The following is a 27,978-nucleotide window of genomic DNA, read 5'->3' on the forward strand; positions in this document are numbered from 1 at the left end:
AGTTTGTTATGGCAGCCCAAGCTAATACATGTCTATTGACTGAAAACATGGCCCCTACCCTGGGAACTGGAGTGAAGTTTTGAGCTGGGAACATGTATACTGCTCCTGTGTGACATGTTAATTAAGTTTGGTTTTGAGTTCGAAACCAAATCTTCCTTTGTCACTACCATCCTTTCCTCGGTTTGTGACAGCATCTTCCCAAGTGTGAACAAGGCTCCAAACCACAAGCAAATCTCTTACCTCTTTGTCTATACTGCCTTCTGACATCCTGTCAGATGTCAAATCTTAGAGAAATCTACTGTCTCAAGATCTCTCACATCTCCTGTCACTAGGCCTTATTACCCTGGCTCGGGCTCTTGCCTCTTACTAATCTCCAGTCTTCATCTAGCACGCAGAAGAGGAAATGGAGGCTAAAGGTTAAGAAACATGTGCAAAGTTGCACAACTGATAAATAATAGAACTAGGGTTCAAAACCAGTTCAGTTTTGTCCCAAATCCAGAATACTTTCCACTAGGTCTGTTTAGTGCTGTCTCCATAATGCTAGAATTTACATTGTTCTGCTTTGTACTATGGCTATTTTTGAAATTCTCTTATGCCCATTATCAGATTGTAAGCTCTCTGAGGGTAGGCTGTCTTGATCTTCCTGATATCTGGGGCAATGGCTAAGCCAGTGCCTGGTACTGGGTAGACACTTGAAGAATAGGTACTGAGTTGAAAGTGGGAGAAAACTGTTGCAACAGAGAACAGGAACCAGCAGCTGAGGAGACAGATTTAGAGAAAGTGTAAGAGAAGGAATAGATGATTCTGAGTTGGGCTTGAGGTGATGGAAGGAATTTGGACAGACAGAAAGGAAGGTGGTCATCTGAGGTGGGCCTCAATGCCTTGGATTCAGAGTTGAACCTATGGAAGGAGGCTACCTTGGTGGGTCCTGGTGTTTCTGCATCAGGTCTAGCTGTGCACACTGAGCAAGTTACTTAACTTCCTTGGATGTTGGTTTCCTAATATGCGAAGTGGAAAAAATAAGAGTACATTTGGGGTTAATGTGAAGAATAACAAGATAAAACATGCAAAGGACTTAGCACATTCTCTGTGTTATCTATTGTTAACAATAAACATTAAAATATTATGAATAATAATATGGTTTGAAAATTCAAATGTATACCAGTTTAGTTCTCTGAGTAAATTATTTAACTTACACTCATAGATAATGCCATTACTATTGACTGATAAAAAACAAAATCATTAGAAAGCACCAATAAATTCCCAGGGACATTTTAGTTTCTGATTTACCTAATCAATGGACACCAGGAACCTCTGAATATATTTTAGCCTTACAAGGGATTCTCAAAGTCAAAAGTATAGAAAACCAAACTATTGGGAAGCAGGAAAGTCTAAACCTATTCTGGGTAGAGGAGACTAACTTAACTGAATCAGAGACCTGTATTTTTGAGAATAGGCTAACCTTATGAACATCCCTGTTCCACTTCCAGGCTGTGCTTTTAAGGAACTTGGGCACATTCCTTATCTTCCAGTACTTTGGTTTCCTTACCTAAAATGAGGTAACATTACCCAAGGGCTGTAAATGGAGTACTCTACTTAAAGCACTCAACAGGAGGGGTGTGTGTGTAGGTGGGGTAGAGACACAATTTATGCATAAGAATTGGAAGATAATGATGATGGTGATGATGTTTGTGAAGCCCAATCATGAAGGAAGGGCCTTGGATTTCTATCTCAGCGAGGCGGCTCTTCTCAATGTGTGATCACTACAGACAGCAACTTTAGCTTCATTTGAGAACCTGTTAGACATGCACATTCTCAGGCCCTCTCCAGACCCCTTGAATCAGAAACTCTGTTGGGGGGAGGGGCGGTCCAGCAATCTGTACTTTCAAAATCCCTCCTGCTGATTCTGATGCACTCACATTTTGAGAACACCTGCTATAAGGTAATAGAGAGCCACTGAACGTTTTGGATGATGGGGAATACAAATGATTGTTGATGGAATACGATTAAACTGCCTAACTACCTATTAGCTTCTGTGGTTGCTGGAAGAAACCTGTTTGTCGATCCTCAGTGATCTCCAGGTACAAAACTTGGGTTAGTACTTAGGGCCCCAAACCCAATGCTCACCTACTACTAAGCGCTGCCAGGAACGCGGCACCAGGCAACCACAGGAGCTATTTTGGACTTGGCCGGGTAGCCAAGTGATGCTCAGCGAATCCCGCAACTACAGCCCTGTCACGGATTTAGCCTGGAAAAGAAGGGAAAGAAAAAGAAAACCGTGTAGGTAAACCGGAAATGAGGGTCTTTAGGGTATACTCTCGGGAGGTGGTGGTGGGGGATGGGAGCGGTGGGGGCAGGCGCGAGGGAGGCCCCTCCTCCGCTAGGGTACACCGGGGTCGGGTCCCTTCAGAGCCGGGCGCGGCGGGCCGGCTGGGCGGGACACACCCTCTCCTCGGGAGACGCGAGGTCCGTCCGCCTCTTTGCATTTGGGTCCAGGTCAATTTCCTTTCATTTATTGTTCCTGCGAGGTAGGGGCGTTTTCTCACCCTGAGTACCTCTCGGGGAAATCCCAGCCCGTCTCATCCCTGCTCCTGCCATTTTCAAGAGCGCCGAGCGGGGTCGAGCGCCGAGGCCCCACCCTGGGCGCCGGGCGTCGTGTCGGGCAGCTGCCCGCGCTGCCCGCGGCCGGGCTATTGTTCGGGCCCCACCCCTGATGAATATTCACGCCGCGCGGGCGCCTCGCCCCGCGCCCTCCCCGGCAGGGCTCCGGGGTGTGAGTGCCTTTCCGCCCGTTTTTCCTGCCGGAGAAGGAAAGGGGGAGCTGTTTTCTCTCTCCTCAGAATATATTTTTGGTGTCCCGTTTCTCCTCCTCCCGCGCCGCCGCTGCCGCCCCCTCCCTCCCCACATCCCTCCCCGCCTCCGCCTCCGCCTCCCGGGTTATCTTTGTCTCGCTGCCTCGCGCTCGCTCGCTCAACTCTCGGCGGCGCCGCGGCCCCACGCTCCGGGCCCGTCCTCGAGGCGCGCGGCGCGGGGCGCGGGCGCCGGGGCCTGAGGCGGCGGGCGACGCCCGGGGGCCTGACGGCCGGCCCGCGCCATGGTGTGAGCGCCGCCGCCGCCGCCCGCGCACGCTCTGTCCGCCCCCCGCGCGGCCCGGTCGGCCGAGAGCCGCGAGCGGCCCGCGAGCGCGGCCGAGCCCGACGCCGCCGCCGCCCCCATCCCCGGGCCCCGAGGAGAGTCCCCGGCCAGCGCGGCTGCCGCGCGCGGAGCGCCGTCGGTGGCCCGGCCTGCGGCTGAGACACTCAGAGCAATAGAGATATTTATTGTTATTATTTGTTTTTTGGTGGCAAAAAGGGAAAATGGCGAACGACTCCCCTGCAAAAAGTCTGGTGGACATCGACCTCTCCTCCCTGCGGGTGAGTGGGCCCACGGGCGGGCGCGCGGGGAGCGGGCGGCGGGGGCCGCGCCCTGGCCGGCCGGGCGCTCGGGCGCCGCTGTGGGCAGAGCCGCGGGCGCGGCGGCCCCTTTGTCTGCCTGTGTCGGCATGTGCGGGGACGCGGGGCGCGACCCTTCGCCGCCCCCCGCGCCCGGGCCACCGAGCCCTGCGCCCCCGGCCCGCCGCGCGACCCTCAGGCGCTGGGGGACTGCACCGGGCGAAACCCACCTCTTTTGTCACCGCCCTTTCTCTCCAACTGCCCTGCTTTATTTCATTTTTTTGTCCTCTTTTAAATTATAACCCCTCCCCTCCTTCCTCTCCAGGATCCTGCTGGGATTTTTGAGCTGGTGGAAGTGGTTGGAAATGGCACCTATGGACAAGTCTATAAGGTCGGTGTGGGCGCCTTCTTTGTTTCCCGTGGCATATTGAAACTTCTTGTTGGGGAACGAGGAAAAGGGTGATAAACACGCTGCTCGCTGAAAACCACGCTGCTTGGCCAAAGTTGGGAAAAGGGTTTCTCCTTGCAGTCCCTCTGTTTTTGCACACCGAGTTTATATTCAGACTGGCCTTAAAAGACCTCATTTCCTGGCTTTGAGATAAGGAAATAAGCTACACTCTTAGGCATGCACTTTTCTTCAGTAAAATGGAAAAGGATTTTTTTTATCATAAGACAACCTGAATTTTTTCTTCTTTCCTCCAAATCTGGCCTTTTGAGTTTGTGTGTGAATTAAAATTTAGTGTACACAGGCCTTGCCTGTGATGGTCCCAAACCTCTGCCTTGGCTTTCTTGAAAATTGTCATCATGTTTCCTCCTTTGAATGCTTGCCAAGTGCTCAAGGTGGGGAGTTTGGGGCTACCTGGCACTAGTTTATAACTGGCTGTCATACCCTCTACTGAGAGATACATATTTTGGGGAAGCAGGGAGGAGTGTTTGTTTGGGCAATGAGAGCAGGAAGAATTACAATGTGGGGATTATAAAATCTGAATTCCAGGAATAACCTGTTTGACAGCTGTGTAATTGAAACAGAAATAAGGGAGAGTGGGGAGTAAAGAGGATGCTCTGGTTTCACACCCACCCAGCTCTTTCTCTTTTTAAAAATCTTAACACCCTCTCCCCCCCCCCCCCCCAACGTAAATGAAACACAAATCTGGAGACTATGAGTCTGTGCTGAGTAGCTGACACCTGATGTGACTAACAGTGTTGTTCATTTTATCCAGTGCACACTCCAGAGATTATGAAAGAGCTGTAGGTAATGGAGGTGCAGGCCTTGAAAATTCAAAACAGAATGTTAAATTCTCCGTGTCTTGGTTTGTTTCTTTTTACTAAATGTTTTCTGAAAGTTATCTGCACTAGGAGACTTTTCTAGCTGTTAGAGTGGATAGAAAAAAATAACTTAAGCAGGGCTTTGTGGTTCACCATGAAGAACTGTCATTGTCTCATTAAAAATGGGGGAGGGGGGAGCTGACTGTAGACATTTTCTTAGGCCAGATTAAGTGTGGATCCTATTGTCTCTTTTCTGCTTTTTGCATAGGGTTTATCTGTTGCTTGAACGCCTCTCCCTAGCCCCAACTTCCCTTGGCCTGGGCAGTGTACTAACTGGCCTGTGGTCTGAACTTGAGTCAGTATTCTTAGGTGATCTCGAGTGAATTAGCATGTGTTTTGTTGGTTAACTGTTGGGGCTAGGGCCAGATTTTTGAATTTGAAAGAGAGCCTTGTTAACTCAGCCTGCTGGGCTCAACTGAATTTGGAAGGCTTTGGAAAATTTTGGAAAAGATTGGGTTGCAACTTACTGAGTGTCTGGTAACTGGCTTAAAAACATTCTCCCCAATCCTAGTGTTTGTTTAAAATAGTTTGGTTTTTTTCTAACCCAGTTTTTCTGGCCAAATCTAAGTGGTGAGTGTACTCTTCCAAGTGAGTTAGCCAGAGCTTGTTTTTGACCTGGTTACACAGTAGTGGGTTTGTTTGTGTCTTATTTGGTCAGATTGGATGTTAAGGGGAGTGAAATAGGCTGGAAGGCAACAGTTTGTTTTTAAACCATAAGAAAACAGAAAGAATGAAACTGGAGTGTGTATTACTTGGTTTTAAGAGGTAGGCGCTCTATGGTAAGAATTTGGGCAGGTTGTCATTTCCCTTCATTTCCTTTTTGGTTCCATCCCCTGTTCATCCCAAGCTTTTGAAGTAGAATTGCTGAGCACATACATTTGGGAAGTATTTGGGATAATGTCAGTGACATAGCTCTCTAGTTACAAAGTCTGTACAGTTGAGGAGAAATTCTGTAATTATGCAAACCTAAAGTATTAAGAAATCTATGCAAAAGTTGCATACAATTCAGAACAAAGTAGTGCTTGAGATTTTGCTCACAAGCAGTTACTTTTTTTATATCGTGGAAATTTTCAAACATATGCAAAGAGAAAGAGTAGATAGCTTAGTTTAACAGTTATCAGCACATGACTGATCTTATTTTATCTATATTCTTCCTCTTCTACTTTTATCTTAATGTAAACTCCAGATACCATTTTAGCCGTAAATACTTTAGTATGTTTCTTGTTTGTTTTTTACATAATCACAATGTCATTTTCACACTTAGAAAAATATCAACTGCCCAGTGTTAACATTTTTCTGATTGTCTCATACATATTTTCTGACTATCCCAAGAAGTTCTTTAATGTTTACAAACAGTTACTGGGAACTTTAATCTTAGAGATGGTGAAAACAGCAGAGCATCTCTGTTTTTTGCTTTTTAAATGTATAATTTCTTGAACCAGTAACCATTATGCATACAGGTTAATTTAGCATTTTTGTTGGCATGATTTACTTGTAGTGGTTTTGGGATTAGATTATTAACACTAGACTTTGTTTATTGCTACTAAACATCCTGTAGTATGACTAGCATCAGAGTTTGGAAAATATTTGCTACCAATTTCTTATTTATAAAGAAGTCTGCTTTTGAAACAAAACTTCAGGTAAAACACCTGGAAACGTAACAATCTGTATTTCCTAATTTATTTCAGTGTTATATTTTCTGTTTTTGTTTTTTAGTTTTTAGTGACAGAGGTCGCTTGTGTTGTGGCAACTATGTTTTTGTGGAGCAAATAAGTAGGGAGAGAGAATTTTCTGAGTTTGGATATGTTGCATGAAAACAGCTTTTTTAATACAGGTGTCTCAAAAGTTGCCATACATAGGGAAAAATGGGAAATTGTAGCTAAATGTACTTTTATTTTAAAAAATATTCATTACAGAATTTTTTCCTTTGCATGGAGACTTTTGGCACACCCTGTATAGTTGAACAGTGTATACTTTATCTTAAAAGACAGAATTGAAGCCAAATGTGGTGGTGCATGCCTGTAGTCTCAGCTGTTTGGGAGGATGAGGCTAGAGGTTTGCTTCAGCCCTGGAGGTTGAGACCAGCCTGGACGACAGAGTGACACTATGACTTAAAAAAAAAAAAAAAAGAAAAAGAAAAAAGAGGGAGAGAGGGAATTGGAAAACAGGGTAGACAGGGTATATTTTGTTTAGAGACATTTATTTTTCCCTTAGGTTTTTGAGGGATGGTAGGGAAGGATAACTCATAAATTAAAAACTTTTTAAAAAAAGTTTTGAATTTCTATTCACAAGGTTACTTTCAGAATGTCATATATTTATAAAAGAAGTGTTTATAGCATGATTGCATGCATGTCTGCTTACTGATTCCCCATGTTGAATAAGTATAGTGAATTATAATATTTTCATCCATGGGGACAATGACAGTGTGGAAAATTAAAACCAGAAACAAATCACATTTATTTCCATGTTATTTTTTTTTTTATTTTTTTTTTTTTTTGAGACAGTGTCTCGCTTTGTTGCCTAGGCTAGAGTGAGTGCCGTGGCGTCAGCCTAGCTCACAGCAACCTCAAACTCCTGGGCTCAAACAATCCTTCTGCCTCAGCCTCCCAAGTAGCTGGGACTACAGGCATGTGCCACCATGCCCGGCTAATTTTTTCTATATATATTAGTTGGCCAATTAATTTCTTTCTATTTTTATAGTAGAGACAGGGTCTCGCTCTTGCTCAGGCTGATTTCGAACTCCTGACCTTGAGCAATCCGCCCGCCTCGGCCTCCCAGAGAGCTAGGATTACAGGCGTGAGCCACCGTGCCCGGCCTTCCATGTTATTTTGTATTTTATTATTATTTTTAATATTTATTTGACCATTTTATGTTTTCTTGGGGTAACTACTATATTATATTTTGTGTGCATGTGATGGCTGGTGTTGCAAACTATCTTGAATAGAAGATTGCCACCCTGAGGAGGATAATTCTAGGTCTTTAAAGGACTGTAGAGGGCCAGGTGGAATCTGGTAACAGTAACATGGCAGTTAGGATGTTTTGAATCTAGCCGGTGAAATGTCTGAAATCAAGGGTCACTCAAGGGAGGGACCGTAGACTTTATGGGAGGACTGACCCTGTCTGACCTTGTCCTCAGAGGAAAGGTCTGTAGACCTTGGAGGTTAAGGAGGAAGCTCTCCTAGGCCCAGAGACCTGGGTGGTTAGGGGAGCTAACATTGAGCATTTGCCCATTAGGCACTGTGCTAACACTGTACCTGTCGGTTGTTGAAGAAAGACGGAGGAGGTATGTGTGGCAGAGGGGGTTAAGAGTGACCTTTGGAATGGCAAGAGGATTGGGGAGTAGTGAGAATCTCAGAGAGAGGTTATTTGGGTTTGAGTTGAGGAGGAACATTGTTCTTTAAGCATTGAGGAGCCAATGAAAGGTTTTGCTGGGATTGGGGATCCCTGGGAGTAGGAAACTTGATCAGATGATGTTTTGGGAAAGAGCAGTAAGATGGTTGGCCTAGGACAGTGATCCAGAGAGTTGGGGTGAAGACTGAGACAGGGTGGTGGCAGTGCTGGCAGAGAGGAGGAGAGGTTAGGGTGTATACTTGGCTATTCTTCCTGCCCTTAACTTGATGAATTCACTTATTCTCTGCAGACTTTGGTGTGGCCCTTTAAATGGGTACACTGCCCATTAGATTAGGAGGAGCCTTGGGATTAAGAGGGTGAAAGTACTAAAATTACTTTTGATTACTCAGTGATAAAGTGCCATATAGATTGTCTGGCTTTTAAAAATCATTAGCCTAGCATTTTGGAGCAAGTACTTAAACTTCTGTGAGCTATTCTCTAAATGTTATCTTTTAAGGGTAGCATTTCTTATTCTAAATAGGAGATAAAGACATCCACCAGGACAAAATGAATTTTGTAGAACTAGATGTTTTCAGTAGGAGGTGGATTGTATCAGCTGGTCTGCCACGGAGTGACATGTTCAGGCTTGTTCTGAGACATAGATTTCCTTCATACTAGAAGGTTCTGGACTTGGGTAAGGTGGGAGGAAGGCAGCCCTGTTGAACAAGTATTGGTGCGTAGCTCCCTTAAAGAATATCAACCCCACACTTCGAAAAGCTGTTTTATTATATCAGGAACATCAAAAACTTTACAGAAAATCTAACCACCAGATAAAACCCTGCTGATGTTGGGTTTTTAATTCCTTCTTGCTTGAAACTTTGTAATAAATGTATATTCATTTGTATAGGTGGAAACTTGTATTTTGCATTTTTTCTTAACCAATATTGAATATATATATTTCTAGATACTGACATAGTCCCCTGTATTCATAGATTTTTGCAGGTTGAACCTGGAAGAGCAAAGATATGTTTTTGGAAGTAATGCATCCTACTTTTGAAATAATGTCTCCCTGAATGGGTATGCTAAACCAAGAAATAATCATCTTTAAGGAGTTTCATTTTCAGGGAACTAAAAATATTATACACTAAGTACATTTTACCTAACAGATGCTTTGACATGTGAATTTCATACATGGTCTTTTATTTTCTTCCTTTGCTTTATTTGCAAATACTTGGCTAGCTGGCTGCTTGAGCCAAGAGATTGTCCACTCCTGGAGCATCAGATATTTTCCATCTCTCTCTCTCTCAGTTATATTAAGTTTATGTTGCTTGTGCTTCTTATCATTAATATCAGTGATTTCATTTTTCTTTATTCCAATCATTTAAAAAAAATTGGCAGACAGCAATAGGGTAGTTAAGTAATTGCAGAAGCTACTGGTTTTCAGACTAAGTGGTCAAGGTGCTGAGTCAGAACTATTGGCGAGAGGCTAACACTAGTATGTGGTAACCTGGCAGGTTCATTACCCAGCGTGGATACAGGTGTACTGTGGACATTGAAGTAAAATGCCCCAAGGTGCAGACTGCAGTTGGCTGTATTAGAGTTAAGGACTTATTCCACCGTAAATTCTCAAATTTAAACACTACTCATTTAGAATTTGTGAAAATTTTAAGGGTTGAAATGATTTTAGGTTACCTTACTTTTTGAGTCAGTGTTGTAAAAATTTTGTTTCTATCACAAGTAGATAAATATTGGTGGATTGTGGTTCATCATATAAAGTATTTGCAAGTAAGTGCTTTGAAAATTTATTGCAAGTAGATTCTTCACTAATTCAGTTTGGTTTCTTGTAATGCTAATCTGAATTATCAATGTTAAAATATTACAACATTTTTAATACTTACTTTGAGGGTAATCTCTTGATTATCAGAAGTAGAGATTCCCAAGTATTTATTTAACTTCTAGAATATTTGTTTGACAGTTGGTTTGATCTAAAAATACAACACAAGAATTGAGTCAAGGTAAACTTTTTGGACTTATTTGAAGGATGGCTAGGGTAGTTTTAAGAGAAGCCCAGGGTAATGTTTATATTTATTGCCAGTGACCAGCGTGGCCAGCAGTATGTTCTTAGGTTTTATATTATCATATCACTGCTCACCAAACAATATGATCTTTTGTTATGAGGCAGGTTCAGTAATAATAGTCTGCTGGCATTATTTAGAAGAGAAGCTGCCCTCTTGGGTTGAGTAATTAATAATGTGATGTTGGGAGGTACTTTTTCATTTGAGAATTTCAAAGAAAGGTCAGAATGATAAATTTTAGGACTTTCCAAGTTTCAAAAACTGGGACCTTAGAAATTTTGATATCTAGGTAGCATTATGAGGAACTTAGAACTAAATTGGAGAATCAAAATAGAAAATGATCAACATACAAGGGTGGTTTCATGCAACAAGTACTTACTGTGTTATTATCTATGGTATGTTATGTTCTGAGAGTTAGGTATACAGCAGTAAGTGAAGCTGGTGATACATTTATCCTGATGGAACTCAGGAAAGACAAGGGGATGGACACAAAATGCCAAATATGGAAAATCAACTATAAATCCTATATTGTCTGTGTCATCCCAGGTCTTCTACTAGCATTCTTGTATTTAGACACAGTGAATGCACTGGCATGTGGAAATGGCACGTGGCCACTCAACCTCAGCAGGGCTGCTGTGTATTTTAAAATATAGTAAAAACAAATAACTAGAAAAGTGAAATGAAAGGTAGACATACAGAATATCAGCTTAACTTTTTTATTATTAGCATCAAAAGACATAATGTTGCCCTGTCATGTTGCTGTGAAAACTTTTCTATACTTAATCTTAATGTCTGAACTTGTCTTGCTGTGTACACCAGTCAGCAGACCGTGCTTTGAGGAGCACTGAACTGACACAGTCAGTAAACTCTGGTTGGTTGGTGCATTAGTGAGCTGGAGAATTGGGGCTGTTGTCTGAGCCTAGTAGTTGGTTCTCCTACCCTTGAAAAGTAGGGAGCCAGCTGTTAGGACAGTGCTTACAGCTTCGTGCTTAACTGTTAAACTGTTTTTGACCTCCAGGCATTGGGACAGTCTCAGATATGGCCAAGTATGGATAAGTTATCCTGTTAAATTTAAATAAATGAAAGGAAAAAAACCCCACTTTACATTTATAACTTAACTCTTTAATTTTATGATACATAGGGCCTTAAAAACCCATCAAAGTTATGAATACACATAGTTATAATCAATTGATACTAAAATGCTTATGTCAAAACTCAGTTATCCTGTTCCCCAGAGGTGTCTATTTTCATTGCTTTTAGTTGCTACATCTGTTATTTATTGCCATATTTTAAAATTATATACTTATGTGGCTATTTCCTGATTTATCAGTTTTATGTATTTATTCACTACCTGTAAGAGTAGTCGTTGAACTACTGTACTATAGCTGCTGTTCAACAATAGTTGATTATTTAGCTTCTATTCTATCCTTGGTCTCTCCCTTAAATGACTATTTATTTTTGAGCCAAGCAGTTTAATATCATTAAATTTCCTTTTTTTAAACAATACCCCTGCCCCTTCATACTGCTTTTACTTTTTCGTTTGCTTAGTTTTCTATGTACCTATCATTACTTTCCCCCTCAGATGCCCTGAAAGATATCTCAGATGCCTTGCAAAGTTCATTCTTTATCTATTTTTCCAAATGCTTAATTTAGCATCATATATAAGATAATTATTATTTTGGAAAACCTATTGATTCCAGCTTTTTCTCCCTGGAGGTACCTTATAGCTGGGTGCGTATGGTCGCCAGTAGACCTCTTGCACAGCTGTTGTCCTATAACATCTGTTTTCTGGATGCCTTGGTTGTCTTTTTTGGTTTACTATGTTATTTTCCTGAAGCACATCTCCTAGTAGCTTTATAAGAAAGAGTGCATGGGGTATCAAGGTTTTAAGTCCATGCATGGCTGGAAATCCCTGTGTTTTCAACCCTGTGCCCCACCCCTTAGCCTCATGTTTTCTTGTCTGGAGCATCATCTCCTTCAGTTTGTTAAGGGACTTAAACCTCTGATTTCCTGTGAGTGTGGGGTAGTGAGGGATAATCACCAAACTGTGTTGAGGTAGAGAAAGGGGCCTATTGTGTTCAGCCACTAAATATGCAAACTTTTACCAGGTCTCCTGATTTTAGCCTTGTATCATTTGTTTCCAAATAATGATCTTCTCAGGGTTCTATGGGGAAAACTGCCTCATTTACTATAGGTATCCTCAGTAGGCACTTAGGTTGTAACTTTTTTCTTTTTATTAAGTCAATTAGTGCTCCATTCACTTTTCAGCCATCAAAATGTGATGAAAATGCTCTCCACTGCCATCTTTCCCCACTTTATCTCTTTGTTCTTTTGTTTACCTTATTATCTTTTTTATGGAAATTAACTGTTATGACTCATGTAATCAGTCTGCCATGTTTCATTAGAAGTTGTATCTTTGATTTTAAAACTTAGGGTTTTGTTTTTTTCATCCAGAACAATAGTGATAGCAACAAAGACAACATCAACAACAGAAACGAAAACTAGAGTATGCAGTGCCTTAGTGCATTACCTCTGTGCTGGTACTGAATTTGGGAGGTGCGAGCCCAGGGAGATGTGGTTGAAGAAGTGCAGAGGGAGGCAAAGTGTGAAGCAGTGTCATGCTGGGAACCTTGCCATGTTGGGGGTCACCATGCTGGCTGCCACTTTGAACAAGCCTTTAAGAGGAGTTTGTTCAGGTTTTTTTTTTTTTTCTTAGCTTTATTGAGGTATATTTTATATATCATGAAATTCACCTAATTCAAGCTTATGTTTCAGTGATTTTTAGTAAATTTACAGAGTGGTACGTCGGTCACCACAAATCAGTATTGCATTTTCATTATCTCAATAAGATTCATCATACTTATTTACAGTTAATCCCCATACCAGTCCAGAGCCCCAGGCGACCTCTAATCTGCCTGCCTGTGTTACTTTGCCCTTTTTGAACATTTCATATAAATGGAATCATACAGTGTGTGGTCTTTGTGGTTAATATTTTTGAGATTCAACTATGTAGCAGTGTGGGGGTTTGTTCCTTTTTATTGCTGAATTATATCCAAGTATATGTATATACCACATATTGTTTATCTGTTCCCCAATTGATGGATATCGAAGTTGTTTCTATAATAGTTTTTGGCTATTGTGAATGATGATTCAGCAGGTGCTCTTGCCTGGCATCCTGGAGTTGTTCAGAAGAGCTGCATAGTGGAACTGCATTTTGGAGTTGTCCATAGAAGGGAGAAAGGAGCAGAATTTATCTGTCTAGGTTTCCCCATTTCTAACTCAATATAACCTAACACTTTTCTGATGACTCTGTGTGACGAGATGAGGGAAAAGCTATTGGAAGTTTTGCTTCCCTGAAGCCTTTACCTTCCTCACTGAGATTACAGTCTTCACTGTGAGCTTAACTCATTTCTTTAAACATGAGTATGGGTTCTGTCTTATTGCTGTGAAGGCAAACTATTCACTATCAGTGAGGTTACTGGTATCAGGGACTAGGCCAAACTAATTGTCTTTCTCTACTATTTTTGTAGGGGGATTCCTTTGTATAATAGCCATCCATTTGCCATGTAATGCTAGAGACTGTAGTTTTCCTTTATCTCAAGCAGAAACTATTTGACTCACTAGAGTTTAAAAAAAAATCTATTATCTTGGGTCAGAAGAATGTGTCCCAAGTTAAATAAATGATTTGCTATGTTATGCAGGGGAATAAGATTACTCATCTTAATGTGCTTCAAGTATGCCTTCAGATTATTTTTCTTATATTCTAAAGTTTTTTTGTGTTATCTTTTATTATTTACTGCATTCAGATCAAACCTAATTAAATAACAGTGTACTTTTTGAAAATTCCTGTACTTAAGAGCTTTCATTCTTACCTGCTTATGATAGTGACAGAATACTGTTGACTACCAGAACCCTTAACCCACCGTCATCAGTTTTTGAGACACTCTTTATATATTTGCTCTGTAGTTTTATGATTATTCAACTTTGAGATCTTAGGTTAAAGATTGAATGTTATCTGAGCTAGGGCTATGTATTAAGGGACATAAAATTCATTGGAGATCCCAAGTTAGACACTGAGTATTGCCTGAGGTTAAGAATGTGCATTTAAAGTGACACACAATTCATTAGGTGTATTCATTTACCTGCTAGTGCATAACTCAAATTCTAGGGCCTTTCTGGTTTGAACTTGGCATATTTAGAGCATCTTAACTCTATGTATGTATATATGTTTTCTCATCCATTCTTGTTGTTCCCTCCATTGATTCCCAGAAAAAAAACTTCTGGGTGTTCAGCTCTTTACTTTTCAGTGATTTGAAGGCTTGTTATCTTTAGTGTTTGTTTCACTATTTACATATATTTTGAGACTGCTCTGTTAGGCAAGATTTCTTTCATTTATTACTCGAGTACTTAATGTGTGTATTATGTGCCAGGCACCATGTGAGGCTTGCTCACTGGTGACAGTGAACAAGAAAGACAGCTTGTGCCCTTGTAGCATATAGCCTAATGTGTAAGGCAGCAAAAGAACACATAGTTAAAGAGGATGATGTTGCAGCTGGGGAAGAGCAGGGGCCTATGGGAGTGTAGGACATGATGGCTAAGCTAGAGGTGATAAAGTACACTTGATCTTAGCCAAAAGGCCTTGAAACGATGGATGTGATAAAGTAGATGTGGTGGTATGCACAGAGAGGCTTAATAACTTAAATTTAGATTCTCTGGATGAGGCATAGATGTGTAAGGAGCAGTGAATAGTCTGCTAGGAATTAAAATAAGCCATTGAGCTGATGACTTACCATCTTGGTTAATATAGCTTTGAATAAAGATAGGGAAGGTGTTCCATTGTTTGTGGTGATCGACTGCCTCCATTCAGTTTGCCTTGAGGCCCCTGTCTATTGGGAGGCTTTGCCTCCTACATATGCTGCTGTTTGATATTCCTTGCTGTTCTGAATTTCTTGCATCAGTTCAGAGTTATCAGCGTATCCATTTAGCACCCTGAACATTCCCATACAGAAGCAGGATGGAGGAGGAGCCCTCCTCATTGTGGCTTATGAGCAGTATCTGGAATAATATCTGGTGAATCAATGGCCCAAAGTAGGCCACATTCTACTCCACACTGCACACATGGGGTTACTGCTTTATTCAGCTGCTGGTCCTCATGACCTTAGAGCTGGAAGGGGCCTCTGTAAAATGGGAACGGTGGTGTTCAGGTTTGTGATATTCAAATGGTTATTAATAAGTTTTAGTAGTTCAGGTTATGCAAGGAAATGATTAAAAGATTAAGATTTTGGATTTTTTCAGTTGCTATGTATTTGCTTTTTGATAATATGGACAAAAAATGTTGAGTAAAATATTTCTGACCATTCTCTAATTATACTGGAAATGACTTTGTAATTGCTAATGCTAGCTTTCAAAGTATGAAATTCTTTTTGTTTTACTTTGAATAACCAAGGAGTAGTTAGTCATCAACTCTAAGATTGAATTAGACATTTTATTAGTTTGCTACTCAATTAGTTGAAAATGTATTCTTATTGTTATATGAAAAAAAGTGATTTAAAATGTTGAATTTTAAATTGGATGTTTATTCTTTTTCTTTATTCTCTGTTTCATTTGTTTCTGGTTCTGTTTGCTGAAGACTTGATCTCATTGGTAGTCTTCCCCTTTTTTGCCTTTTGGATGAATTGGGGTTTTTTTTTTTTTTTTTTTTTTGAGACAGAGTCTCGCTTTGTTGTCCAGGCTAGAGTGAGTGCCGTGGTGTCAGCCTAGCTCACAGCAACCTCAAACTCCTGGGCTCGAGCGATCCTTCTGCCTCAGCCTCCCGAGTAGCTGGGACTACAGGCATGTGCCACCATGCCCGGCTAATTTTTTTTTTTTTATATATATATCAGTTGGCCAATTAATTTCTTTCTATTTATAGTAGAGACGGGGTCTCGCTCTTGCTCAGGCTGGTTTTGAACTCCTGACCTTGAGCAATCCGCCCGCCTCGGCCTCCCAAGAGCTAGGATTACAGGCGTGAGCCACCGCGCCCGGCCTGAATTGGGGTTTTTTTTATGATTTCACTTTACCTCCTTTGCCGGCTTATTAGTTATAACTTCTTATTTTATAGGTTGCTTTAGGTTTGTAGCACATATTTTTAATTTATCACAGTCTACTTTCAAATGATTCTATACATTTTGTGTATAAGAATCTTAAAATAATATCCTTCCATTTCCACCTGCCTGACCTTATAGTATTTTGGTATGCATTTTACTTTTATATATGTTACAAGTTCCAAAATATATTTGAGCAGTCATCTTATAGTAAGGAAAAATCCCAACTAATATATGTACCCATATGATTATCAATTCTGGTACTCTTCATTTCTTATGTGGATCCATATTTCTATTTGGTATAATTTTCCTTTGGCCTGATAGACTTCCTTTAACATTTTTTGTAGTGTAAGTCTGCTGGTGATGAATTCTTTCAGCTTTTGTATATCTGAAAGCATTCTTTTTTCATTTTTCATTTTTGAAACATTTTTGTTGGGCTTAGAATTCTAGGTTTATAGGGGTTTTTTCCTTTCCAGTATTTTGGAAGTGTTACTCCATTATCTTTTCCATTGAATTTCTTCTGAGAAATCTGCTGTCATCCTTATTTTGTTCCTTTGCACATACATGTCATTATTTTTTGGCTGTTTTTAAGATTTTCCATTTATCTGTGGTTTTGAGCATTTTGATGATGCTGTATTTTGGCGTATTTTTCTTTATGCCTTTTGTGTTTGTGGTTTGTGAGCTTATTGGATCTGGAGTTTAGCAGTTTCATCAAATCTGGAAAAATCTTGGCCATTATTTCTTCAAATTTTTTTCACCCTCCTTCCCCCTTTTTAGGATTGGGAACCCTCATTACATATGCATTAAGCTCCTTGAAGTTATCTTACAGCCCACTGATGTACCATTTTTTCCCTTAATTCTTGTTTGGCTAGTTTCTGTTGCTCTGCCTTCACATTGCCTTATCTTTTCATCTTCACTGTCGACTCTGCCAATATTCCCACCAGTGTATTTTTCATTTCAGACATTATATTTTTAATCTCTAGAAGTTTGATTTGGATCTTTTATATTTTCCATGTCTCTGTTTAACTTTTTGAACAAATGGAATGAGTTATAATAGCTATTTTAAGGTCCTTGTGTGTAATTCTAACATCTGTGTCAGTTTTGGGTTAGTTTCGATTGATTATTCTTTTCAGCGTTGGTTATGTTTCCATGTCTGGTAATCTTTGAGTGGATGCCAGACATTATGAATTTTACCTTGCTTGGGGCTGGATAGTTTTGTATTCCTGTAAGTTTTCTTGGGCTTTGTTCTAGGGTGCAGTTAAGTTACACAGATATAATTTTATCCTTTTGGTTCTCACTTTTTGATTTTTATTAAGTAGATCTGGAACAGTGATTAGTCTAGCACTAATTGTTTCCTACTGCTCAGGCAAGACCTTTCTGAGGACTCTGCTCGATTTTCCCTTGGTTTAAGAGTTTTTTTCAGTCTGTTTGGTGGGAACAGGCACTATTCTTATGCCTGTGTGAACACTGGCACTATCCTTCCAGGCCTTTTGGATTTTTTCTTTTTCTTCCACCCTTGGGTGGTTTCCTTACATGCATGTGCTGAACGTTACTTGGCTGAATGCACAGGGGCCCCTCTGCAGATCTCTGGAGTTCTTTTCTTCTTCTGTGCAGCTCTCTTGTCTCTCTATTTTTACCTGGAACTTCAGCCACCTTGGTCTACACAGACTCTTCAGCTCTCCCCGCTAAGGGAGTCTAACCTCTGCTTAGGTTTCCTTTCCCTGTGCCATGGCCTAAAAACTGTAAAGGGAGTAAGCCCAAGCAGTTGTGTGGCTTACCTCATTTGTTTCCCATCTTTCAGGGATCATTGTCCTTTATTGTTTGATGTCCAGTTTCTTGAACACCATTGTTTCATAAATTTTGTGTGGGTTTCTTTTGGTTGTTTCAAGTAGAAAGGTAAATCCAGCCTCTGTTAACTCCATCTTGGCCAGAAGTGGAAGTCAAGTGCTATTTCTAGTCTGTTTCTTCAGTCACCATTCATTAACTATGAGACCTCAGCAACACAACAAGCTATGAAAGTAGCTGCTTCCTTTTTTTATTTATTTATTTTTGATGGGGGTAATGGGGGGAGAAGAAGGAAAACAACCTTAGATTTTAAGAGAGCCATTTTAAAAACATGTTTATTGATATGTAAATCACATACCACACTATTCATTCACTTAAAATATGTAATTCAGTGGCTTTTAGTATATTCACAGAATTGTGCAACCATAGTCACAAGTTTATAACATTTCATTACCCCCCCCCAATAAACCCCATGCCCCAACCCTCCTGTCACTTCCTACCCCCACCAGCCCTAGGCTACCACTAATCTACTTTCATTCTTTGTAGATTTACCTGTTGTAGACATTTCACATAAGTGGAATCAAACAATATGTGTTTTGTGACGGGCTTCTTTCACTTAGCATGTTTTCAGGTTCATACGTGTTGTAGCATGTGTCAATACTTCGTTTCTTTTTATTGCTGAATAATATAACATTGTATGAGTACATCTCTTTTCATTCATTCATTAGTTAATGGATGTGTGGGTTGTTTCCACTTTGGGGCTGTTAGGAATAATGCTGCTGAGCCAGGCCTGGTGGCTCACCCCTGTTATCCCACTACTCCCAAGGTTGAGGTGGGAGGATCCCTTGAGGCCAGCAGTTCAAGAATAGCCTGGGCAATGTAAGCAAGACCCCATCTCAAAACAAAACCAAAAAACTCCAGCATCCTTTGAAAAGGAATAATGCTGCTATGAAGATTTGTGTACACATTTTTATGTGGACTATATATTGGGTACATATTTAGGAGTGGAATTGCTGGGTTGTATGGTAACTTTGTGTCTAACCTTTTGAGGAACTAGTAGACTGTTTTCCAAAGTGGCTGTATCATTTACATTCCTACCAGCAGTGTATGAAAGTTTCAGTTTTTTCACTTGCCAATACTTGTAATTATCTTCATTTTCATTAGAGCTGTCCTAGTGAGTATGAAGTGGTATCTTATTTTAGGGGCTTTGATTTGCATTCCTTTGGTGACTAATGATGTTGAGCTTCTTTTCATTTGCTTGTTGGCCATTTGAATATCTTCATTGGAAATTTTTTAAAAAAATCCTTTACCCATTTTTGAAATTGGGTAATAAATTTTAAAAATTTTGAGTTTTAGAAGTTCTAAATACAAGTCCCTTGCCAGGTATATGATTTGCACAAACTTTTCTCCCATTCTATTTTTTTTTCTTCTTTTCACTTTCTTGATGATGTAGTTTGAAGCACAATAGTTTTAATTTTGATGAAGTCCATTTTATCTATGTCTTTTTGCTTATGCTTTTGGTGTCACTTGTAAGAAACTACTTCCTAATCCAAGATTATGAAGATACATAAGATATGAACATACTCCTATGTTTTCTTCTAAGTTTTATAGTTTTAGCTTTTACAGTTAGTTTTTTTTGACCCATTTTGAATCAAATGATGTGAAGCAGGGATGCACCTTCCTTCATTTGCATGTGGATGTTCAGTTGTTCTAAAACCATTTATTGAAAAACTGTTCTTTTCCTGTTGAATTATTTTGCCACCGTACTTGTTGAAAGTCAGTTGACCTTATATGTGAGCATTTCTAGACTCTTTTTACTTCTGGACTCTTAATTCTGTTCTATTGATCTCTGTGTTTATACTATGCCAGTACCACACTGTCTTAATTACTATAGTTTTGTAGTGAGTTTTGAAATTAGGAAATGTGAGTGAGTCTTCCAACTTTGTTCTACAAAATAAGCTGATGATTTTGCTAATTTTTTCTCTAGTGACTGACCTTAACACTTTCAAAAAGCTTTTTTTTTACAGTTGCCTGAAGGTTTATGAATTGGGACTTACTATTCTTACAATTAAAATCTCTACTATTTTGCTGATTAATATCTATTTATAAATAGGTACATATAACACATACAGTAGGCCCCCACATATTTGTGAGGGAATGTCTAGAAATGTTCGCAAATCCCCTTCTCCCTGCATATGCATCAGGCAATAATTTGTTGTCACTGATTCTTTCAGAATCTTAGTGACCTTATAAATAAATTAAGGACCATATAGTACAGAAGTGGAGAAAATAAAAGACCTAAGGAAAGGGAACCAGGCTAAGAATACTATATGCAAAATTACTAGGCTATTTCATTATTTCTTATGAAATATTTTACTGTAAAAAAAAATCTTCAGAATATGTAAAATTACATACCTATATAATATCTGTCACCACAAAAGCATAGAGAAGTTGGTTTCTTAAGGAAGAACCTTTGGAATACTAATAGTTCATCTTGAACTTCAAGGGCTGATTAATTAAAAATTTTTATTAAACCAGTACCTTTATTGTACTTAAAATATTTTATCTAAGAGTAAAAATGTGCTTTGCCATCAGTGTTCCAGTTTGACAATGATAAATGACAAATGCCTAATCTTCCATCATCTGACCCTACAAAAAATGACAACTACCCAAGGAGCTTTCCATTTATATTATAATCCTGAAACTCAGCTGGCCTTGTGACAAGAGTAAATTATTTAATCTTTGTCTTAGAACCTCACTCATACATTGTAGATAAACCTCACATCCAATACAGAGCATTGTTTCAAGGAACGATGGTAACTTTAAGATAGTTTGGAAGTTTGATGGTGCTGTATAAATGATAATCAAGTCTTTTCAGGTTTAGTTTAATATTTTTTTCTTATATGCACAAAACATTATAGTTTTCATGTAATTTTTCAACTACTTATTTATTAAATATTAGCAAAAGAGGAACTACCCAAACACAGATTTCATCCAAGTAACCTGTTCAGACTAAATGATAGGGAAGGAAGGTTTTGCTAAAATGCATTTCCTCTACTTATGAACTTTAACTTTGAAAAATTATGCCATCTCTGTGCAATGTATTTGCACTTAAACATAATTATCGTACATTTCAAAAGAAGTTTATTGATGAAAAAAAGACCCCCCCCACAAAGAGTGAGAAATATATTCTACAACTCTTGTATATAACTAATCATAAGAACTCATGTCTTCCCCTTAAACAAAAAACTATGAGAAAACTATCTTTCCAGTGAAGTTTGGCACTGATATCAACCAACCTTGGATTAAAATGAAAATGAAAATTCCTTTCTAAATCATTTACAGAATTTATTTGAACATTCTGATAATTATTCCCATGTAAACTCATTAAATGTTAGGGCTGGGAGGAGGCTTGAAGATTATCTAGTCCAAACTCTGGTAAAAGAATGGATCAAAGATTTATTTGTTCTAGAGCCTATAGACCTCTTACAGAATCACAGAGCTCATCAGTCACAGAAATGGGAATACCTGATACCTCCTCCTAGTTAAAAAATCAATTAAAAACATTCTTGCCACCCAACATTTCTTCTATGAATCCTTCAGTAATTTTTCACCATTCAGAGAATGTGATAAAAACATGAGGCATCAAGAACCATAAGAACAAAGTATGTGAACTCCATACCTGTATTAGTCTGCTAGGGCTGCCATAACTAAATGCCTCAGACTGGGGATTTTAAACAACAGAAATAATTTTTTCATAGTTCTAGAAGCTAGAAATTCATGATCGAGGTGTCAACAGAGTTAGTTTCTCCTGAGGCTCCTCTCCTTGGCTTGCTGATGGCCACCTTATCACTGTGTTGTCATATGGCCCTGGTGTCTCTCTGTGTGTCCACATTTCTTCCTCTTAAAAGGACACAAGTCTGATTGGGTTAGAGCCCACTCTAATGGCCTCATTTTAACTCAAGCACCTCTTTAAAGGCCCTATGTGTAAGTACAGCCACTGTCTCAGGTACTGGGGGTTAGGGCTTCAACATAAGAATTTTGGAGGAGAGACAGTTCAGCTCATAATAATACCAAAAGTTTTTCTTGTACTAAAGATGTAGAAAGTAGGCCAGGTGTTATGGCTCATGCCTCTAATCCCAGCACATTGGGAGGCCAAGGCAGAAGGATTGTTTGAGGCCAGGAGTTCAAGGCCAGCCTGGGTAACACAGAGAGTTGTTTACACACACACACACACACACACACCCTACAAAAGCTGAGTATGGCGGTACACGCCTATAGTCTTAATTACTTGGGAGGCTGAGGCAGGAGGATCGCTTGAGCCCAGGAGTCTGAGGTTGCAGTGAGCTAAGATTCAGCCACTGTACTCCAGCAGCCTGGGTGACAGAGCAAGATCCTATTTCTTAAAAAAAAAGACACAGAAATAACTTTGCTTTAAAGTACTGATGATTTATTAACCAATACAGGTAGAATATCCCTTCTTTGGAAATGCTTGGGACCAGAAGTGTTTTGGATTTTGGACTTTTTTGGATTTTGAAATATTTGCATTATGCTTACTTGGTAGAGCACTCCTAATCTGGAAATCTGAAAAGCTCCAGTGGAACATTTACTTTGAGCATCATGTTGGTGTTCAAAAAGTTCTGCATTTTGGATTTTCAGATTAGGGATACTTGACCTATAAATTTAGAACTTTATTTTTTGAAACTGAAAAATACATAGGGTCTTCTAATCAGATGTGTATCATATTCATTCAGCAGAAATTACTACAGACGGTATTCTAGATGATGGAGTTACAGAATTGGCAAAAAAGTTAAAGACCAGGCTTTCATGGGGTTTAAGAATACAGAAAATAAATGCATCAGGTGGTGATAATGCATCAGTCAGTCTTTGCTGGCTAGCAAATCATGCTAAAACTTAATGGCCTATATAAGCTACATTTTATTTGCTCACGATTTTGTCTGTCAGCACTTTGGGTTGGGGCCAATACTCAGTGTGGTAGTTCTTCTGCTTGTCTATTCTAGGGTTCCTCATGCAGATGAAGTCAGTTAACTTGGGGGCTGCATGGTGTGAGATGGGAGTTGGCTGACTTTTTAAGTATCCCAGCCTTTTTGTCATATCTTAACTTTCTCTCTTCTCTTCTTTTTGTTCTTTATTAAGGAATTTTGAATAAAGATTTTTGACTATTGTGGAAGATACCATTTTTGATGATGGAAATGGAGCTATAATGCTGACCTTTTTAAATATCTTTATTTTACAAACAGTAATCACCATTAATTGCAGTATTGCCCTTGCTTTGTGTTTGATAGCTAGGAGGATTTTACATCCTTTAATTTGGGTAGGGTGATAATAGCAAAATGATAAATCAGTCATAAACTTTGCCTTGGTTTTAGGTGCTCAAATGCCTCAATTCATGTATGGCAACGCTAGACATGCTTTTCTTAGCTCAACAGGAAATGAGAGTTGGGCTTGGCAGGAGGAAGTCATGCATACCCAGCTTTCAGTGTGCAGGCTTCTCATTAGTTGTTTAGGAGAGTAAATGAAGGTTATCTCCTTCCCAAAAATGTTGATTACGAAGGGGAAATGAGATATAGCTACAGGTAAACTAGATCATATCTGCTGTTTATGTGTCAGAAGATGAAGTTTGAAGATGTTTCCATTATTAGGGCCAATAGAACAAATGGTGGGATTTGAGGTTTAAGTGCCTGAGTTTAAGGCTCTTATATATATAATAAGTCTTTTTTTTTCTTTTTGATTAATTTCTAATACTCTTTTCATTAACCACATAATAACTTAATTTTCTTTTTGTGTAGGGAAAAGAACAAAGTCTTGGCTTGAAATGATCAGTTATTTAAAAAATGTATAGCCTTCTCTCATTGGAGGAAAAATTGGCTTAGACTCCACTGCCAGGTGGTATTTCAGTTTCATTGACTTGGGCATGTGGGGACTGTCTTTGCTATGCCATCTCTAGGGCACAGATATTTGTGAGTTGAGGGTTTTTCACAAGCAGTGATTGTGGTGAGTTTAGAAAAGAATGAAGATGTGCTAAGCTCAGTGATGACTTATTAGCCTTTGATAATGTGATTATATAAATTAATGGAAATGGAGAGGTGAAGACTCAGGAGAATAGAGAAAATATGATGACCTTGCAGACAAGACTGATTTGTGGGAGTTTTAGAATCAACATGCTTCATTTTAATTAGTAAAGAGAGGGGACTGGGCCCATACTGACATGGTCCATGAGCTCTTCTATATACATTTCCTCACTTTATCCTTATTTTACATATGCATGGAGAGATTAAGTAACTTGCCTCAAGTCACAAAGCTAGTAAGCAAGTGTAGAAACCAGGCATTAAGGCATTTCACTCTTGACTTCTAGGTTTAGCTCTTAATCATTGTGTCAAACTCTTTCCCTGGGTATTGACAGGTTGAGTTGATAGGCAAGATGTGAGTAGGCAGAGAGAAGTTGGGAGGGCTTGGGGCCAGAGTTGACAAAGGGAAGACAGGGTTGGATGGGAGTAAGGGTGGGGTTGAGAGGCTAAGGAGGTGATGGGAGAGGGAGCAGAAGTTGCCAACCCTGAAGATTTCCTTTTTCTCTAGTTTCCTGTGCCTACTTCAGAGCTTCTGAAACTCTAATGTGCACTCCTGCTGAGGAGCTTGTTAAATGCAGATGCTGATTCAGCAGGTCTGGAGTGGGGTTCTGGGATTTTGCATTGCTAATATGCTTCCAGGTAGTACTAACATAATTCCACACTTTGAATATTAAGGAGTAGGAGAGCGAAGAAATTGGAGGAGGAAGTGTTGGTAGTTAACAGGTTATTTAGAGGTTGCATTGGAACACAGCTGTTAGGGTGGCTTATTTGGGCTAGGATATGTCTTATCTGTGTAGTATAATGTGTCTTGTGTATCTGTAATTCCAATAGATGATTTTCTGAACAGATTATAACTTTCAGTTTGGGATTGTAATCTTTCTGAGAATCGCAGGATGTTTATGTAGGAAGGGGTGTTAGGTTGTATAGTTTACAGAGGAGTGAGGGACTTTGTGGCCTTGTCAGGACTAGAGTCACTCTTGTGTGCTCTTGCTCTGTCTGCCTGGGTTAGAAGGCAGTGCAGTGAAGCGCTGCCACCTCCCCTCCCCCCCACCCTATTTGGTGATTTGGTGACATGACAAGATTGTAAACTGATTATGATTTGCATATTCTATTTCAGTTTTCAGTACATTTCCTGGCACAAAAATAAGTGAGAGAGTGAATGAATAGAGGAATCAACGAAAAAGCTGGTTTCTGGGTGGGGTAGGTCACAGAGTGGGTCTAAGCCATGGCAGAATGTTTCTAGTGAAAATAGATGATGCGATTGTGGTGTTGTGGAGAATGCTACAGACCCATACAGCAGCAGCAGGCTTTCTGACAACAGCTGTGTTTTGAAAGAGGGGAAAAGTGGGCACATGTAAATACAATCAGGTGTGTAACTTGGGAAAAACTTTTAGGCATGGTTTTGGTTTTTAGTTCTTGATTACATTCCCTCTCTTACACCTAGAAAAGCAGACAGTCATTGTCATGTGGGAATAGAAAATTCAAAAGCTTGATTGTGAGAGTAAGGGAGTTCTAAAAGGGAGAACAGTGGGTAGAAGAGCTTGAAGATTTAATGTACTGTTGAGAAAGAAATGAGGAAAAAAATCAGTCAGGGCAGAGATTTGTACGACACAGTTGTACTTAAGTGCTTGTGTTTTTGGGGCAAATGGCGGATAAGGTCAGTGGTTTTTATATCGAAGTCCTGGAACTGTAGAATGATAGTTTTGCGAAGGATCTTCAGAGAGCCTCTGCTCATTCCCCTTGTTTTACCTAGAAAAAAACCTCAAGGACCCAGTGAGGTGGAGGGACTGGCCAACTGAAGATACTGTCAGCATATAGTAGACTGCCACGTGGGCTTTCACATTTTTGTCTCAAATGACTTGATGACACTCTGGCTTTCTCTCCTCTTATTTTTAAAAATATACTTTTATTGAGTGCCTTTCATGTACAGTCACTGTAATAATAAGCATTGTTCTTTTTATTTTCTTTGATTTTTAGAATATGCTTTCTGAAAATTCAGATATACAAGTTAAGTAATATTATGTTACTGTTTTCTTGATAGGGGAATAATTTCTAGACTTATCTGTCATAGCCCTTAATTTAATTTGGAAAAGTTGAATTATTGCTGAATTTCTGTGTTGAGCATAGTTGATACCATATTTTGCATTTTGTTGCATCAGGCCAGTCTTTAGAGAATAACATTTTTAATACTACATTTTCTTATGAATTACATGAATAAAAGCCACATTTTAAAATTTGTACTTTGAAAGCACTGTACTTGAGCTGAATTGCATTTAGCACTACTCACAGGATTTTTACTAACTTTAATTCGGATTATCTAATCATCTAAAAATATAGAAATAACATTCCCATTTTACAAATATGCCTTTGATATTTAATTTCCACTGTAGAACATATCAGGAGATTCCAAGATTTAAAAAAAGAGAGAGGATGAAAACTTGTCAGATACTAGAAATTGTCAGTACTTTGTGGGAGACATTGATGCAGAGGTGATCCCCTAAAGCAGCCTTGAGAATTACCCTCCACTTCTGAGTGACTTTGGAGAGGTGCATTTTTTCCCCCTCCAGACCAGTGTACAAAAAACATTTCCAGAAAGGAGATTGCTCAGACTTTTAAACTGGAATCACTGCTTGAGCAGAAGACTCTGGAGGATAGCCTGTCTGTGAAATGTCTTTCACATGTGTGTGTAGGGGGAGGGTAGTGTTTTGCTTTTTGTTTTTACTAAAGCCTTTTGACCCACCTGTTCAGAAGGAGGTGGTAATTCAGAATTCAAGAATTGTCATATGATAACTTTACTTCAGCTTTCCCTAGCAAAAACAGCTTTTTAGAGCAGACCCTCTCCTCCCAAAAAAAACCAGTAAAAGTCAGCGAGACAATATGCCCACCTTCAGCTGGTAGCACCTTCTCTGGCTAGTTGTGTTCCCTAACTCCTGCTGCACCCAGTGAACAGAATTCCTTCTGAGACCTTCCTGTGGGTCTTGTAGTTGCTGACTATGATTTACATCAGAGGGATGTAGCAGTAGTGGGAAATCTGAAGAAAAAGCCACGGGCAGAGGTTCTCAGCTCCGGTGCACCTTGGAGAGCTTTAAAGCCTTGTCATAAAGCAGCAAGTCCTAACCTTGTCTGCAGTTTGCAGTCACCTGGGGAGGTAAGAAAAAAATTGATGCCTGTGTGGCAACCCCAGGAACTCAGACTTGATTGTTCTGGGGTGCCACCTGGGTGTTGGGTTTTTATTCGAGCTTCTAAACCACTGAGTTTGGACCACACCTGGTGGCTGGAACTGGCCAATTTCAGCCCTGTGACTCTGATGGGTGCTGAATTTGGAAGTTCTTTGTACACTTCCTTCTGCTTACTTTTGCTTTTATGTTCATTTATAATAACTCAGTTTGGGGAAACACAGATTCAGTTCATTATGGAAATTTGCTTCTTAGTTACTGTTATATTTGAGTGAAAGGTAAATAAAAGTCTGCTTTTTTCTTTCCCTTCCCCTCCCTCCCCCCTACCATGCCCCAAATTTCTGATATATTTTATGCATTCTGATTCTTTGGAGGGGGTGAGACAGAATCAACTTTGCATTTAGAACTTAAGGAATATGTATTTCTCTCCCAGCTATAGGAGATTCACCCTGAGAGATTACAAAATAGACTGATTCCAGTACCCTGCCTAGACCTACTAATGAGGCCCAGCTGTATTTTTTTTTTTTTAAAGCTGTGTAAGTGACTTCACAGCCAAAGCATAGTATCAATGATGGGCTGCATATACGACAATAGTCCTATAAGATTATAATAGATTTTTACTGTTCCACATATTTCTATGTTTCAATATGTGTAGTTACACAAATCTTTACCATTTGTAACAA

General features: G+C 39.7%; 1 protein-coding gene across 33 annotated transcripts in view; it reads left to right on the top strand.

Moving 5' to 3' along the window:
* The first annotated feature begins 3,275 nt into the window (after positions 1 to 3,275).
* Positions 3,276 to 27,978, top strand: part of MAP4K4 (mitogen-activated protein kinase kinase kinase kinase 4) — a 192,903-nt gene continuing 168,200 nt past the window's right edge. For all 33 annotated transcript variants that reach the window (XM_012740468.3, XM_012740471.3, XM_012740479.3 and 30 more), the window contains exons 1-2: positions 3,276 to 3,413; positions 3,757 to 3,822. In XM_012740468.3, the coding sequence (XP_012595922.2) occupies positions 3,357 to 3,413; positions 3,757 to 3,822 (123 nt within the window). In that variant the 5' untranslated portion in view covers positions 3,276 to 3,356. The remainder of the gene's footprint in view (positions 3,414 to 3,756; positions 3,823 to 27,978) is intronic.

Source organism: Microcebus murinus, chromosome 3 (assembly GCF_040939455.1).
Source record: "Microcebus murinus isolate Inina chromosome 3, M.murinus_Inina_mat1.0, whole genome shotgun sequence".
Taxonomy (NCBI): Eukaryota; Metazoa; Chordata; class Mammalia; order Primates; family Cheirogaleidae; genus Microcebus; species Microcebus murinus.